The sequence below is a fragment of the Mastacembelus armatus genome, chromosome 22 (assembly GCF_900324485.2).
Source record: "Mastacembelus armatus chromosome 22, fMasArm1.2, whole genome shotgun sequence".
In the NCBI taxonomy this organism is placed as follows: Eukaryota; Metazoa; Chordata; class Actinopteri; order Synbranchiformes; family Mastacembelidae; genus Mastacembelus; species Mastacembelus armatus.
In genome coordinates, this window is record NC_046654.1 from 3,456,048 (window position 1) to 3,471,676 (window position 15,629).

General features: G+C 41.4%; 2 protein-coding genes across 2 annotated transcripts; both read right to left on the reverse strand.

The window, feature by feature from the left end:
- Positions 1-776: 776 nt before the first annotated feature.
- Positions 777-6,343, reverse strand: golga5 (golgin A5). Its single transcript, XM_026299103.1, has 13 exons — positions 6,165-6,343; positions 4,446-5,108; positions 3,828-4,028; positions 3,523-3,742; positions 3,306-3,429; positions 2,984-3,187; positions 2,644-2,814; positions 2,423-2,551; positions 2,212-2,310; positions 1,818-2,040; positions 1,399-1,498; positions 1,222-1,285; positions 777-1,123 (listed from the first exon to the last, which is right to left on the reverse strand). The coding sequence occupies exons 2-13, from the start codon at positions 5,098-5,100 to the stop codon at positions 1,043-1,045; spliced, it is 2,271 nt and encodes a 756-aa protein (XP_026154888.1). The 5' UTR covers positions 5,101-5,108; positions 6,165-6,343; the 3' UTR covers positions 777-1,042.
- Positions 6,344-6,940: 597 nt separating this feature from the next.
- On the reverse strand, positions 6,941-15,531 carry rtf1 (RTF1 homolog, Paf1/RNA polymerase II complex component). Its single transcript, XM_026299126.1, has 18 exons — positions 15,329-15,531; positions 12,933-13,043; positions 12,588-12,738; positions 11,643-11,844; positions 11,349-11,466; positions 11,138-11,249; positions 10,912-11,050; positions 10,632-10,809; positions 10,400-10,482; positions 10,206-10,293; positions 9,983-10,090; positions 9,822-9,899; positions 9,551-9,672; positions 9,265-9,322; positions 8,748-8,825; positions 8,556-8,657; positions 8,063-8,177; positions 6,941-7,925 (listed from the first exon to the last, which is right to left on the reverse strand). Exons 1-18 carry the CDS (start codon positions 15,410-15,412, stop codon positions 7,819-7,821), a joined length of 2,034 nt encoding a protein of 677 aa, XP_026154911.1. The 5' UTR covers positions 15,413-15,531; the 3' UTR covers positions 6,941-7,818.
- Positions 15,532-15,629: the final 98 nt, after the last annotated feature.

The window sequence follows — 15,629 nt, forward strand, 5'->3', positions numbered from 1 at the left end:
ATCTAAACAGCACGGAGCCCTCAAAGTGCCACCTCAACTGCAGCCATTATCAGCTCGGCTCCAGCGACGGCTGTCAGGTTTGACGTGGACACAGCGATGCATTGTGGGATACTGGAGGACCAACAAAGCCAAGGTGCGTTCAAGAGCTACAACGGAAAGTCAGGCATTCTCTGGGTCGACATTTAGTTATATAAATATTTTGAGATTGTCAGTGGCAGTGGTGGAAGAAGTACTGATATACTTAAGTAAAAATACCAAAATGTAGAAATACTTTGTTACAAATAAATCTGCATCCAGGTACTAAAGTATACACAGCCCAAATTACTTAAAGATTTGTGTTACTGGATTCTATTTATTGATTAATAAATATTATAGTATTCAAGTATTATTTTATTATTAAACTCATTAATATATTATTAAACAAAATGCAATCAAAACATAACTTATTATATATTATTCCAGGCTAAGATAATACTTCACAGGCTTCCCAGAGGTATATAAGGCAATTAAAATGAAAATGAAATGATTTACACTTTAAAGTACTTTTACTTTCAGTACTATTGTACATATATTTTTAAACCCAGTGGTACGATTAAACTGACTTTTTAGTGTAAAAGAAGTGAATATGAAGTGAAAAAAGTGAAAAGAGGTTGTATTTTCATATATTCATAAGGTGACAGGCTGTGTTGTTAACATCTAACTTGTTTATTAAAAGATTTTTTTTTACATAGTGTTAAATACAATCTCTCAAGAGAACAGATGTCTGAAAGCAGTGATGACAGGTGTGAGATCATTTTTCATTTAATGTCCTTTCAGCAGTCCACCATTACAATATATCACTCTGTAATTATTTTAAAACTCAAAACAGCTATCAATCTTCAGTTGGAAATGATAAAGAAACAAGAACAAATGTCTTTAGTTCTTAGCATTTCTGTGCAAATCACGGAGAGTCAGGCCCCACAGTCCATATCCAGCACCTTGTACTATCCTTACATGGAAGGCAATAGAGCAAATAAAAACCAAACTGATAAATTCAAGCCTTCTATCTTCCGTCAGGATAACCATGATGCATTTCTGGTGTGTAAGTCAAGAGGACAATCATGACCCACAAGTGCAATATGGCCTGTTAACAAAAAAATGGTTTGAGATTGTTAATATCTTTTACTAAAAGTGTTAATCAACATGGGAAAACTGTATACCATTTCTTAAATTAATCCTCACCATGTATAGAATAACAAACACTCTGGCCACAGGGTATCGCCTCAAAAAGATTCCTAGTCTGATGCTGGAATATAGAAGAGAAACATTTTGTAGTTATCGTTGGGGAAATTATTTCACAATGGGAAACAGAGCAACTGCTATATTATTATGACAACTATAAGAAAAGGGAAATCTTACCTGAAACGGTCAATAGTGCTGGCTGCCTTACGTACTTTGCCATACACACCTGGACTGTCCTGATCACTGAAGAGTACTGGCATGTTTCTTTGTCGTGGCCCTGAAAATAAAAAAAAAAAAAAAAAAAAAAAAGACATTATGAGTCAATCTGATCAACTATTAAGCCTAACAAAAAAAAACAAAACAACTTTATTATTAACTATAAAAAGAGAAAAACTGTACCAACATAATAATTCAACTGCTATTATTTGTCATGGTTAATCAAATTTCTGCAAAAAGACAAAGTCTCTAAATAGTCTTTTATTTAATCAAATATATCAAGAATGTCAGTATTCCTGTGGGGAAATTATATATCACTGTTCTGCATTTCACCTGTCTACAAAATACCAATCATTGTGGCCCATTGTAGTTGTGCCTACCTGGTCCCTCCAGGCCACTCATGTTGATGGCTGGTCCTCCACTTTGTCCACTCTCTGCATTTTTCAGCTGCTGTTCCAGACGCTCCAGCTGGAAGACCAAGGAGCTTTTTTCTGTGCCCAGAGCCTCCAGCATCGTCTGCTTCTGGATCAACGCCTCTGTGAGCTGGTGAAGCCTATTCTCCAGCTCTGTCTGGCTGCTGCTGCTCAGAGTCTTGTTGGTCAGCTGGAAGAGTTAGTACATAAGAGGAAACATATTACTAAAGGTGACAGCTGTATCAGTGAAAAGGTTTGGCACAATGTCATGGTAAAATAGAAATACCACACACTCTCGCAAAGAAGATCAAATGCAGCCCAAGCTCATTTGCATACATGGTTTAATTATAAAGGGACTGACCTGGTTCCTGAGTTTTTGGATTTCATCTTCTCTGTCTTTGATTCGACTTTGCAGAGTAGTTTTGGCTCGGTGGTTCTCTTCCTCAAGGTACTGCAACTCCTATGATTTAACAAACCATATTTTCATTTAGTCAGATGCAAAAATTATGTAATAAAACATACATAAACCTTCTCTACAGTTGCTATTTTCGGACATTACAATTTCCATTTACCTGCTTGTAGCGCTCCACCTCAGCCTCCACCTCCTGCTTAGCTCTGTTCTGTAAGGCCTGCTGCTCCTGAAACTGCACCTGCTGTTCCCGCCACATCTCTGCCTCAGCCAGGGCCTGATTCTCTAAGTCCTGAGAGAGAGGAACACCACAACTACAACTACAACAAATGTATGTACACCTGAAACACTCAATTGAAGTCCTCACCCTTTACAGTATCTTACCTGTATTTCTGTTCGAAGTGTGTGCACTTGCCCCTGAAGTTTTTGGATCTCCTCCCTCTGTAACTCCTTCTCATGACGAAGTTCCTCCAGCTCCAGAGCCATGGCCCCACTGCCGTCCAGAGTGTCCAAGCCAGATCCCTCCTTCAGACTGCTGATCAGCTTCTCTTTGGACTAGAAAGAACATTTACAAGATTATCACACACAGTTGAGAGTTATCAAATGAAAGCTGACCACAACACACAAAGATGTTAAAACTAATAAGTATAGCTTGAAAACAATGAAGAGCACTTCATCTTAGCGCCAGTGGCAGTTATAAAATGAGGGCCTCAGCCAGACTTACTTGGAGGATGCGTGAAGCTTTGTGCTTATAGTCTTGAAACTCCTGCTTGGCAGACTCAGCTGCTGCTTTGGCACTTTTCAGTTGCTGTTGGAGATCATCAACCCTGAGCTTCTCCTCTGCAGCTCTGCGCTCTGCTGCTGTCACCGTCTCTGCAAGGGTCTGCCTCTCACCTTCCAGTTTGGACAGTCGACCAGCATACTCACTCTACACGACAAAAGAATTAATACATTTACACAGGTACCCCAACACTAAAGTGAAAAGGTGACAGGAATTTTCAAAACTATCAATTATGCACAGAGGAACAAATGTGATTACACTGTACCTGCATCTGTCTGTAGCTATCCTGTTCCCTCCTCAGAGCCAGTTCAGCCTCTCGTAGTCTCTCCTGTACCGTATCAAGAGCTTGGGACTGCATGCTGTTCCCCTCTGTGTGGTCTTGCATAATTCTAATTAAGTAAAAAAGTAAAAAAAATATCCTGATACCTACATTCTTTAAAAGCTGACTGTCTCTACTTCATAAGATTTCAACAAGAGTGTACCTTGACTTTTCTTTCTGTGCTTCCTCTAGTGCAGCACTGCGGGATTTCAGCAGCTGATCAGCTTCATCAAGTCTGATTTTCAGGACTGCTAGCTGACCATCTTTAGCTGAGAGAGCTTCCGTCAGGTCATCAACCTGTGACCGAAGTTCCCGAAAGGTTCGGTCAGACTGAGACTGCTCCGAGTTCCATCTGTCTGCTCGTAGTCGGGCCTGGTTCAGTTCTGCAAGAGTAGAGAACAACATCAGCAACAGAGAGGTGGATGTGCAGATATCTAGGTTGTCTTTCTGACTGGTCTTTTCTCTTACCGTCTTGCAAGTCTTTTGCTCTCTGGATGACTGAAGCCATCTCCTGGTTGAGAGAGGCCACCTCACTGCGCAGCAGCTGGTTCTCCAGACGCAGACTGGACAGGATCTGGCTCTGTGGCTCCTCTGTGGGAGGAGCAGGAGCCTCCTGCCTGCTGGACTCCTGGGGGACAGCCAAACCTGAGTCTGAACTCTCAGGTGTGTCTTTAGTGAACACGGGTGAGAAAGAGCATAAAGAACACGTTTGGACATTAATACCTGAAAAGGACATGGTTATACAATTTATATATGTAAGGCATAAGAGATGTGCCTGCAAATATACAATTAGGACTGGACCAGACCTGCAACGAATTGTTAAAGAACAGAACATATACAGACAATCATCTAAGATAATCATGGTTTTAGTTATTTTTCATGTAAAATTAACACATTTTCTTTAATTTCTCTAGTTACTCTATATATGCAAAATAAGCACCATAGCTCAGACGCACATTACAAACTTAAACCATCTGTATGTACTATTAAGATAGAAAACTCATACCATAGTTATATCTTTCTATGAGTCAGATACCCCCCACCCCCAATTAATTTCGCCACTGCAATGTGTCGGGTCAATCACACCTTGGCTTTGCTCTTTGGCGGAGCTATCCTCTGAAGTTTTGATGCTGTGAGCAGACAGGGAGCTCATGCTTGAGGCCCTGGATATACCATGGGTTGAGGGGGGTGTGGATGGGGCTGAGGGGATTGTATGAGGAGTGGTAGAAGGAAGCGGTGTAAGGGCTTGGACCTCAGTAGCTGGAACTACAACTTTAACAAGTTCTCTTCTTGAATCCCTCCTGCTGCTGATGGGAGGGTCTGAGCTGTTCAGAAAGTCAAAGAGCATGTCGTCGTCTACATCCTGGTCACTCTTTTTGGGCCTCACAAAGCCAGAAGAGTTCTTGGAAGAGTTGGCTACATTGCTGCCAGAACCAGAGGGGGTACTGGCTACGTTGGCTGTGCCTGCCAGCAGGGTTGCATTGGATCTTTTGACGTTTCCAGCTGCAGCAGAGATGTAGCTTGGTGCATCGTTGGAGGATGCATAGGTATGATGTGTCACAGCTGCATCGGTCTTGTACCCTGCGGTGCTATACTCAGGCTTGACAGTTGATTCTCCTTCATAGGATAATGAAAAGGAGGATGTTTTTGCCTGGCTATGGCTCAGGGCAGTGGCAGCTCCCTGGTCCACTTTATTCAGGAAATCTTCAGCTTTCCCAGCCAAGTCAGCCAACCAAGACATTATACATCCTAAAAAACAGCAAAATATAAAGATAAAATGACACTTGGATCTTATTCCAATCAGGTTCCTAGATGTCAAGGTTTACCAGACAGCTAAAAGACGTTCAACATATTAACATATTTGCTCAATTTAAGAATAAAAAAGTCACGTGTAATTATAAGTTATCAGGGAGTGTGAAAGATTATATGTGAAAAGGCTCCAAAAACAATTTCAACAAGAACACAACTAAGTAGCAATAAAGGTGAGTTCAATGCCTGGTCAGGCAGCATAAATATGGGCAGGAAAAGTGAAGGAGCAGCAAATCAGACTATGGTTGTCCTGAGTACAGTGTGTGTTTGTGTGTGTGTGTGTTATAACCATGAGTGTGATCAGGGCGTTGCTGGAAAACAGAGCCTGTCTCTTTGTCAAACGACACTGAATAAATAAAAAAGGCTATAGTTCCGGCAAAGCAAAACTGGCTGTAAGTTATTATATGTCCTTATTGCTATAGAACATACAATATATGTCTGTAATCAGTGTATCTTCGAGATGCAAAGCAGCAACACAGTCCTACGGGTAAATTAACACAGAGTGGTTTAATAATCTGCTGTAGCTTTGGGTGGTAATGTACCTTTTAGAGGAGACAGTGTCAAACACACTTGTCCAAAACCACAAGTGCATCTGAATTTCAAAGAGCAGATGCAACAGGTTGAGCTTAACCCAATAAGATACAGATAGTTAAGGTTAAGGTTTAGATGACATTAGACCCATAGTCAAAGTTAATAATCCTTTGGCTATTTCAAGCAGCCTGAGAGACTGGACTCAGGACTCAGGACTCCCTCAGTGCAGGATTTGTGCACAGCTAGCATGCTAACTCAACAATCAACAATCAATGCTAGCTACTTATTCTGATTTTAACGACACCACATTTTACGATGACGGTCAAATACAGGAGGGCGAAAGTTATTAGAGGAGCCTATGACAATGGAGTTATCACAACAGCAGCGTAAACACAGATGGTTCAGAATAAACTCCATGATTGCTAAAGCTAACAGGCTATAACAGGCTATAAGCCAACAACGTACCGTTTGAAACGACGTCCAGTTGTCAAAATGTCTCCGGTCACTATCGTCGGCTATTTCCGAGCTTTAACTGGGGAACATGGAAAAGGAAAACGGTCTGGATAAACACAGTCTAATGTCATTATCCGTCATAAAGATTTTGGTGATCTTCTCAATACGTGGACCAGGAAGCGCTGCTAGCAAGGGCCCCAAAACAGAGCGTCCTCAGAAAAGCCTGATCAAAAATTAACCAATCAGATTTGCGATGTTCTGCACCCGCCTCCTGTGTGCTCATGCGTTTTAAGAATAAATATATACAAATATAAGCTCTGGCTAAAAGTAACTTTAGACCACTACATTTATTAAATAACTTTATTTTTATATTCAGATTAGTTAATTACACAACATAAGCAACAAATAAGTTATGACATACTGTTATAAGACTTCACTGATACCCAGGAGGGAATTTTTAAGCTAACCAGTATATACACTAATTATTAGTCCTCCTTGACCAGGTGCAATTTTAAAGCATTGAACACATCAGTAATTAAAATCCAATAATATAATATACTGTGTTATGAAATGAACCAGTCTTCCATATGGTCCAATAGATTTATAGTGCTACTAGTAGTAGAATACTACTTAAGTAAAAGTTCTGAATACTTCATATTCAGTACAACCAATGGTAAACCTATTCAACTAAATCCAACTGTCAGCTTTAAACTTAAAAAACAAACAAACAAAAAAACAGATAAACTGTTATGTTATGAAACAGTGTCTTTTTATTTTTTCCGCACTCACTCCAAAATGTATATTTACATGGCATGCCACATCAATACAGGAACTGACTATGGACACAATTGATAACAAGTAGAATCTGCTCTGCAAGTTAAGGGGTAGGGAGTTATCCCATGAACAACCAAACAAGGTAGGAGAACTGAACCAACACTTTTATAAGCAGACCAGCGATAGAAAAGGGCTCCTCTTAAATCGTTTTGTTTCAAAGACTTAAAAACTGATAAATGTCCCGTTGACATCTAATGAAATTTTCACACTTCCCATGGAGAGCTGGTTCACGGTTGAGTCAGAGATAGTGATCATCTACACACACAAAAAAAAAATCTGTTAAAATTTAGGATGGACTTCATGGGCAGATGATCGCATATCAGGGGGGAAAACATTTACAAGAGTAATTCATTGTTGGTGATGACAAGCTGGTCAACTCCATTAAATGTCCAGTTCAGTAATTTCAAAATGCCTCAAGAATCTAAGTCTTCCAAGATAGTGTCCTTGTTCGAAGCCTTAACACGAGTGCTGCTTTTTCTCAGAGAAAAAAAAAAGGAGTGGACTCCAGATGATCCAAAAGATGGGGAGAGAAGTTAAATACATAAAAAAAAAAAACACAACTCAACATGAGAGTTTGTGTGTGATGATGAAAAAATAAAACAACAAATATCTGGACAAGTTTCCAAAGAGATCCTTTGAGAAAAATGTTGTCTTCACTCAGTATTTCCTCTGTGGTGGGATAAACAGTCTGTTTTATCAACAATCTCTCTCTCGCTCATACACACACACATACACCCACACACGCGCACACAGGCACACGCACACGCACACACAGGCACGCACGGAACCAATTACACATGCAATGTGGTTTCTGAATTACGGACTGGGCACATCAGATCAGCCCCCTCCTCTTCTTGTAGTCCTCCAGGTTGAGGGAGCGGCGTGGAGCGCCGTCCTTCACTGGCAGCGCGTTGGAGCTCACGGAGAGAGACTTCGCCTCTGCAGAACAACAAGAGCATAATCAACCGGCCTGTGCTGAATTTCTATGACTGACATTAACCAGTTTGTCCTGCAGCCAAGTAACACCTGCATCCACCATCCAGTAACACATACACACATGGGAGAAACCATCTCACCTGCGTTGGGGACCTGGAGGTCAATCTTAACATCAAAATCATGAACTTTAAACAAGTCTTCTGAGAGGTCAGTGGTTGGCTTGGGGACATCTTTGTCTTTCAGGTTTGGTTGTCCCTGCAACAAAGAAAAACAGGTGTCAATCAGATTCATGTTCACTCACTGTAACTTCTCTGTTCCTCGATCTCAATACCAGTATCTGTATGATTAGTTCAATCTATATTTCTTTCCAAAATTAGCTTTTTGCTCTACATCTGAACATGTTCCATTCCCTAAAATAAAGCATACTATATTTAGATTTCTCTATCTCCAGAGGCCTTAAAAGTGTTATCTTGTTTGTCATTCAGCCATCACCAACACACACCGACAACTGCAGCATTTTCAGGAAGAACGAATCTGACAATTCGTCTTTCTATGCTTTGATGGCTGGAGAAAAAATGAAAAATATCTCACAGTTGATGCAACGGGAGTGCGGTGATGCGACAAGCTGCTTACCACTTTGTTCTTCTCTGCACTCGTCGGATCTGGTGTTGACCCAGAACCATACTTCTGGTTCAGATGAGCAAGAATAGCTGCATGGACTGATGGGTCTCTGGCCTGCAGAACATATTGACAGATTCACGTCATAAAAGTAGATACAACAGTGTTTATTCCTGCAGGTATAGGCATTGATACGTAAACTCTTACATTAGACACCATGGTGGGTTTGCACTGTCTTCGTGTGAAAGGGTCCATTTGTTGGTTTTTGGCATTTTGTCCTTCAGCCTGTCAGAGACCAGGGGAATGAAACCTGGGTTATTTCAGGAGCAGTACAGCTTGACTATACTGGTTTTAGTTTTCCTGGCTTATGTCACTGTGAGACAGAACTCTCTTCACAAACAATGCAGCAACTGGCCTAAGGTGAACCAGGGTGACTGAAATGTGGCAGTGTTTCAGTAAGATAGGAGACAGTAACAACCACTGAAGAAAGAGACAGCTGTTTCAAGAGAAACCAGCTGATTTGTAAAGGTGAAAGTTTCTTCCCTTCAGTGACATTTTCTTTCACTGCAAACTGAAACTACAAGATACAACATTGATGTTTTCCAAATTTCCACAACAACTGATATTTCAAAACTTATTTAAAATCATAAAAGCACCACTATGAGACATCACAAGTCAACAAAACAGATATATTGAGATGGTGTCAAAGCAGGTGGACTCTTACCACAAGAGCTTTCTCAGATTCAACAATGTTCCAGCTTCTGTTCCTCTGGTTAATGTAGCTGAGAAACACAAAAATGTAATTCTGTCTTAGTGCACAATAAACTCCAAAATAATGAGTTGTGACATTGAGGACATGATTCAATTCTCAGATATTATTTATATATATATATATATATATATATATTTCCTTCCCAGCAACACATTTTTTTTCAACCAGTGAGAGAAAGGAATGAACCACTGTCATGACTTAGAGCATATTTCTGAATACATAACTGTAGTCCATGTACCTGATGGCAGAGATATTCTTGGTCCTCTGTCTGTCAAGTGCTTCTGCCCTTTCCTCAAGTTCGTTCAGCTCATCCTGGATCACTTTCACTCTATCACCATCGCCGCTCTCTTCTGCCATGGCCTTCAATCAAAACAGTTTGTTGTCAGAAAGTTCAGTGTTGGAATATTTGTCAGTCATTTATGGGGATGTGCCAGTTAGTAGGCTTGATTTTTAAGACTTAAGAGGCTACAGAGATCAGACTATGTCTTCCAATCGAGCATTTTCTTTACCTTATCTTTAAGTAACTGCGTTTTCTTCATGGCATAATTTGGTGGCGCTTTTCGGAATCTGTCTTTCTCTTTAACAATCTGCAGAGTAAAAACAAAAGGGTTTTGCTGCAGTTCATAACAGACAGAAATCCAGAGAAACAGAGATCTAGAGACAGACTTACATCTTCTATGTCTTTGTCATTAAACTTGTAGTTCACAGCCTCTTTAATGGACTGCTCCTTTTTGGTGATTTCGTCCAGAGTTGGAACTTCCATTCCAGCAACCATCATCTGAGCAGAAAACCAACACACAAACCTGAACCTAAGCACCACACATCACTGTTTATTGTTTGTCTCTTCAAGAAATTTAGGTACATCTTAAATTCCCGTCTTTAAGTCCACTTACCGCCTCTTTCCACTTCATAAACTCGCTTTCTGTAAACTCTTGATTTGATACAAACTCAAGCCTGAAGACCCGTGTGTCACCGCCATGCCTGAAGAAGACACACAACATCGAAAAGGTCACATTTTTGGGGAAGAGTGCCAGATTCTTCATTACATACTTTAACATGTATAAAACATCAGTGACAGATCACCTGCCTTAATTGTAATCCCTTGTTTGTTCGCGTTGATCCAAGTTGGTAAACCTTCGCTGTCTCCACCACATCCACAATTTCAGCAACCTTCAGCAAAAACAAAGGACTAAAATGAAACTACACTCACAAACCATCCTTTATTTCTCTAAAGATCTACACTGTCATTCTTATAGAAAACCATTTTGGTGTCAAATGTTGGATACCATATAAGAATGCTGCTTAGAAGCCAAGCTCACCCTATAAACTGGTTTACTGCTGCTGTTCCCGATCCCTATCCTCACAAAGCAGCCGGTCACCGTCTTAGCAAAGAAGGGCATGTGGCACCAGCGCTCCAGCTTGTGTCTGGACAGACGGATCCTGTTGAGCTCATCTGGTAGTGAAACAGGTTGTGACTTTGGGGGAGTCTCTTCCTTTCTGTAGGCACAAAACAGTCCAGACTTACTTCAAATCAAGAGACAAGTGGGGTTTTCTGATAAGTCTTTTATCCACCAATCACAAAAACTGAATGGCACATACTCATCGTCATCATAAGAAGATGAACGTGAACTCCGATCACTTTTGACAGATGACTTGTCGTCGTCTTCTTCCTCTTCCTCCTCATCATCAGAATAAACCTCACTCGTCTTCAGGGGCTGACGTTTAGCCAGAAGTTCCGCTGCTCAACAAAAAGATGACACATCAGCTTTGGAACTGACTGAAAAGTCCAAGCAGCAGCATCACAAAGAAGTACAATTACACCCACCGGTTTTGTTTTTCTTCTTCTCACGCTCAGCTTTCAGTTCTTCCATGGCCTGGGACTTTTTGTCAAGTTTTTCATCGCGTTTGGATCGTCTCTCCTTGTTGTGTGACATGACCTAAAGAGAAGGGCATAAAAAATATTTATATGGATTGGGCGACATCACCTGAAATACTGGCAAAATACTTCTGTGCTGATGCAACTACACTGGACTCACCACTTGTGTGTCTTGAACCTGAGATTGCTTCCTTTTCTCTTGCTCTTCCTCCTGCTTCTTCTTCTTCTCCTCTTTCTCCTTCTTCTTTGCCGTCTTCAGCTTCTTCTTTATTTCAAACCTGTCAAAACAGATGATTGGTAATGAAAAACAGTAAACACACAATAATGCAAAAGTTACAGACTGCTTTACACACGAATGTAATGCTCTACTGAGGTAAAACCAAATATGATTTATGCTGACTACAGTGTTTTTAAAGATTTTTTGCTGTGCTTTCATTCAACCATCCTCTCTCACCGTCTCTTTAGCACTTCTCGCTTCTCAATCCTGTTGAACAGCTCCTGCTCTCGCTCTTTCTCTGTCATCTGCTCCAGACGAGCTCTGTCCTCCGCATCTCCCATTAAGTCATCGTCATAACCGTCCCTGAACACCTCGTCCTCAGAGGAGTCCGAGTCTGAGCTGGAGGACGAACTATTGCTCTCCGAATCGGACACCTCACCTGAAGGATTTACAGACAGCAGCAGGAATCACTCAGCTGCCTCCAGTTCAGATTCAGAGTAAGGTAACACCAAACATAACGCCACAGCTGAATGTTGGTTTAGAATTGATCAAGTCACATTATAACTGACCATCACTGACAACATTGAGCTGGACCAAATTCTACTGTTCTACTAATTTCTGACATGAGGAGGCCTAAACGTAAAGTCCAAATTGAAGAAAATGTAAACGTTCTTATCTAGAGTATTATTTTATGTTTTCCACTGAGCTCTAACAGATCAGCTGTGATGGAGGTCCCCCCCCCCCAAACATATCTAGATCATTTTGGACACTTGCACAGGATGTTGACCAGATTTCCAGGAAGGTTTCCCAAAGACTTTTCCATCACAGTGAGGACTTAATGCACAGCAAACATCTTAGATGCTACACTGTGCACCAGCCAGGATAACAAGGATAAGAGAATGAGTCACTTAATCCCAACCACCCGAAACAACCGCAGACATGGCAATCTGGTGACATGTGTAATCTGCACTTCAGAATATGTCCGGCTCTGCACTTTATATAAAATTTCATTAACTTACAGATGTGTGTCTGCTATGTGAAGCTGAGCTGTATGACTGCTACCACAACAAGTTTCTGAACCTTTTATCATACATGGCCACTGAAGCAGGAGTGGCTAATATGTAAAAACAAAAAAGAAGAAATGAAAAAGCTTTGTTCCTGATGTGCGCTGAAGACACATACCCTCCTCAGGAGCAGAGCTCTCAGCTGAGCTGTCTCCATCTGAGCTGCCAGATGCCGTTGCTTTATTAATCTTCTTCTTTGTAGCGTTCTTCTTCTCAGACCCTTTCCCCTGCTTAACCTTCTTTTTTCCTTTGGTACCACCCACAGTCCACTACACAAAGAGTCAAAAATTGAGGTTTAGTTGTCATATAGCTGTAACTTACTGAGAACTACTACTACTATTCTCTTGTGCCAATAACAACTGTAACACAGACATCTTTAAAATGAATTTGCATCCATTCAATTTCAATCTCTTAAAATAAAAAAATGTAAAACCTTTTTGAGCAAATGCAAAGACTGGCATACCTCATCGTCGCTGTCAGATGTCTCAGAGTCTGTAGATGCTGCAGGTTTGCTGACCGGCTCTTCTTGCTCACCAGAATCAACCCTCTTCCTCTTCGCCAGAGACAGCAGCTCCTAGAGATGAGAACACAGTGATGTGGTTCAGGCAGAGCAGCCAGTAAACCCACAATCACAAAGTCGTGCAAATTGTGAAAAATGTGCCTGTTATGTCCTGTAACTGTTTCCTTGCTCACATACATCACAAGTGAACATCTTTAAAAACAAGTCTGAACCCAAACCACATGGAGGACAGGACACATTGGGATCCAGTGCAACAAGACACATTCAGGGGTGTGATGCATATGACCTCATATACAAAGAGAACATGTCCCTAATCGTATTTAAATGCTAATCAGCCAAGTTTATATTATGCACACAGCAAAACACACATTGCATACACAGCTGAATCCCACGACAAAAGTTGTGACCACTCTGCTCGTCCTGGGCAGGACCAAATGGGTACTTTCTTTAGGTGTGGTTAGTTTCCCACAGGCAAAATTATATCTGCGAGAAGGCAAAATCTAACCACAAGTAATCAAACACATTCAGAAGGTGGTGTGAGCAGAGATTTGTCTGAACAGGGTAAAATTGTGATTCGGTAAACTAGTTCATAACAGGGCCTGAATGTATCTGAACAACATCATACAGAAAAGCAAGAGCTATGTCTTCCTTCAGTGTAAGAATGTGGAAAAGCTGCAATCCTTCAGTAAGAGGTGGAGACGATGATCCATCATACTGTCTCATACCAGCACCGATACTGAGCTTATTAAGCTCATCAAATACTAGCCATGATGTGACCAGCCAGGCTGCTGACAAAGTTTTTAATGCTTCATGTTACCTTACATAAAAGTGATTCAACACTGCACGGTTTACAAATTTGAAAATTGGGAAAAGGTGAGCACTGGAACCACACCAGAACTTTGGATTGGCTGAGTTACAGTACTGGAATGAGTTCTGAGAGAGACAAAGTTGCATCTCAAACACTGATATAATACTACAAATCTGCATGGATGTTTTTCTCAAGGTCAAATTAAAAAACAACTGTAGAGAACTACCAGCACTGGATAAAAAAACATTCTGAGTTTGGAGCAACCAAGGAAACATCCATCCATCATCTACCACTTACGTGTGTCTAACCACCACACCGCTGAACCACGGAAACACAGTTTACTAAATGTTTCTCATCACATCTTTTATCTACCACATGTATGTGACTCTTCAACTCAAAACACTAAAAAGTCACTGTTTGAGAAACCAAGAGTTACTAAACTTTTCTCACAGCAGTTAGGTCAGACTGGCATGTTACACCGGTCAGGTCTACAGACTGACACGTGACACCGGTCAGGGCAGGTCTTCAGACTGACATGTGACACTAGACAGGTCCACAGACTGACATTTTGCACCAATCAGGTCTACAGACTGACACGTTACAGCAGTCAGGTCTTCAAACTGACACGTGACAAAAGACAGGTCTAAAGACTGACATTTTGCACCAATCAGGTCCACAGACTGACACGTTACAGTGGTCAGGTCTTCAGACTGACATTTTGAACCAGACAGGTCTAAAGACTGACATTTTGCACCAATCAGGTCTACAGACTGACACGTTACAGCGGTCAGGTCTTCAGACTGACACGTTACACCAGACAGGTCTAAAGACGGACATTTTGCACCAATCAGGTCTACAGACTGACACGTTACAGTGGTCAGGTCTTCAGACTGACATGTGACACTGGTCAGGGCAGGTCTTCAGACTGACACGTTACACCAGACAGGTCTTCAGACTGACACGTTACACCAGACAGGTCTACAGACTGACACGTTACACCGGTCTGGTCTTCAGCCAGCTTGCCCAGCGCTTGTTTGTCAACACCGAAATAGAAGTTTACCTCCGCGCCAATGACGTCATTCAGGAGATAAGGTTCTTCCAGCTAATTCACTTGCTCGTTACGTTTGTGAGCCAAACACACATCATCCAAGAATCTCGGCTGTAGCCACAAACATTACCACACAAACCCAGCAAGGCCCCTGGTGCTGCATTTTCGTGGTATGACTGCTTAGCGCCGAGTGCATCTCTCGGAATGTAACCTTAACATCAGCTGCTTTCTGTACAATCTCAAACGCTTTGCTCGATGTTGGATATCCCACAGAAACACCCATGAAAACAACTCATTTGAATTTAGGAACGGTGTGTTTAATCAGAAAGGGATCAAGTATTTTTAAATAAGACGGGCCCACTCTCAGTTTGTTGAAGCGAGGCCAAGCACAGCGTATCAGTTAGCATACATTAGCTTCACCTCAAATTGTTAGCAGCTTAAGACGCGATCATGTGTGACAAAATCTGAGAAATGCGCACCTACCTGATCTAGATTATCGTCGCTAGCACTGTCCTCGGAGTCAGAGTCAATCACGACTCGACCTTTCCGCTTCTTTACATTCACCATGATTAGCTGCACAGCTAACTTGCTAGCTACACTGTTTCGTCTAGCGTTAATGTTTGAGGTTAGCCACTGCGGCTAACTAGCTAGTTGGCTCTGCAGGCAGTCACACAAAGGCACTACTGAGCATGCGCGCTCGTATCGCTACCATAGTTTCCAGATTTTTAAAAAAATATCTCTCCCAGTGAAATACAATTCGCATGTATGTTTGTGCTTGTTTCAA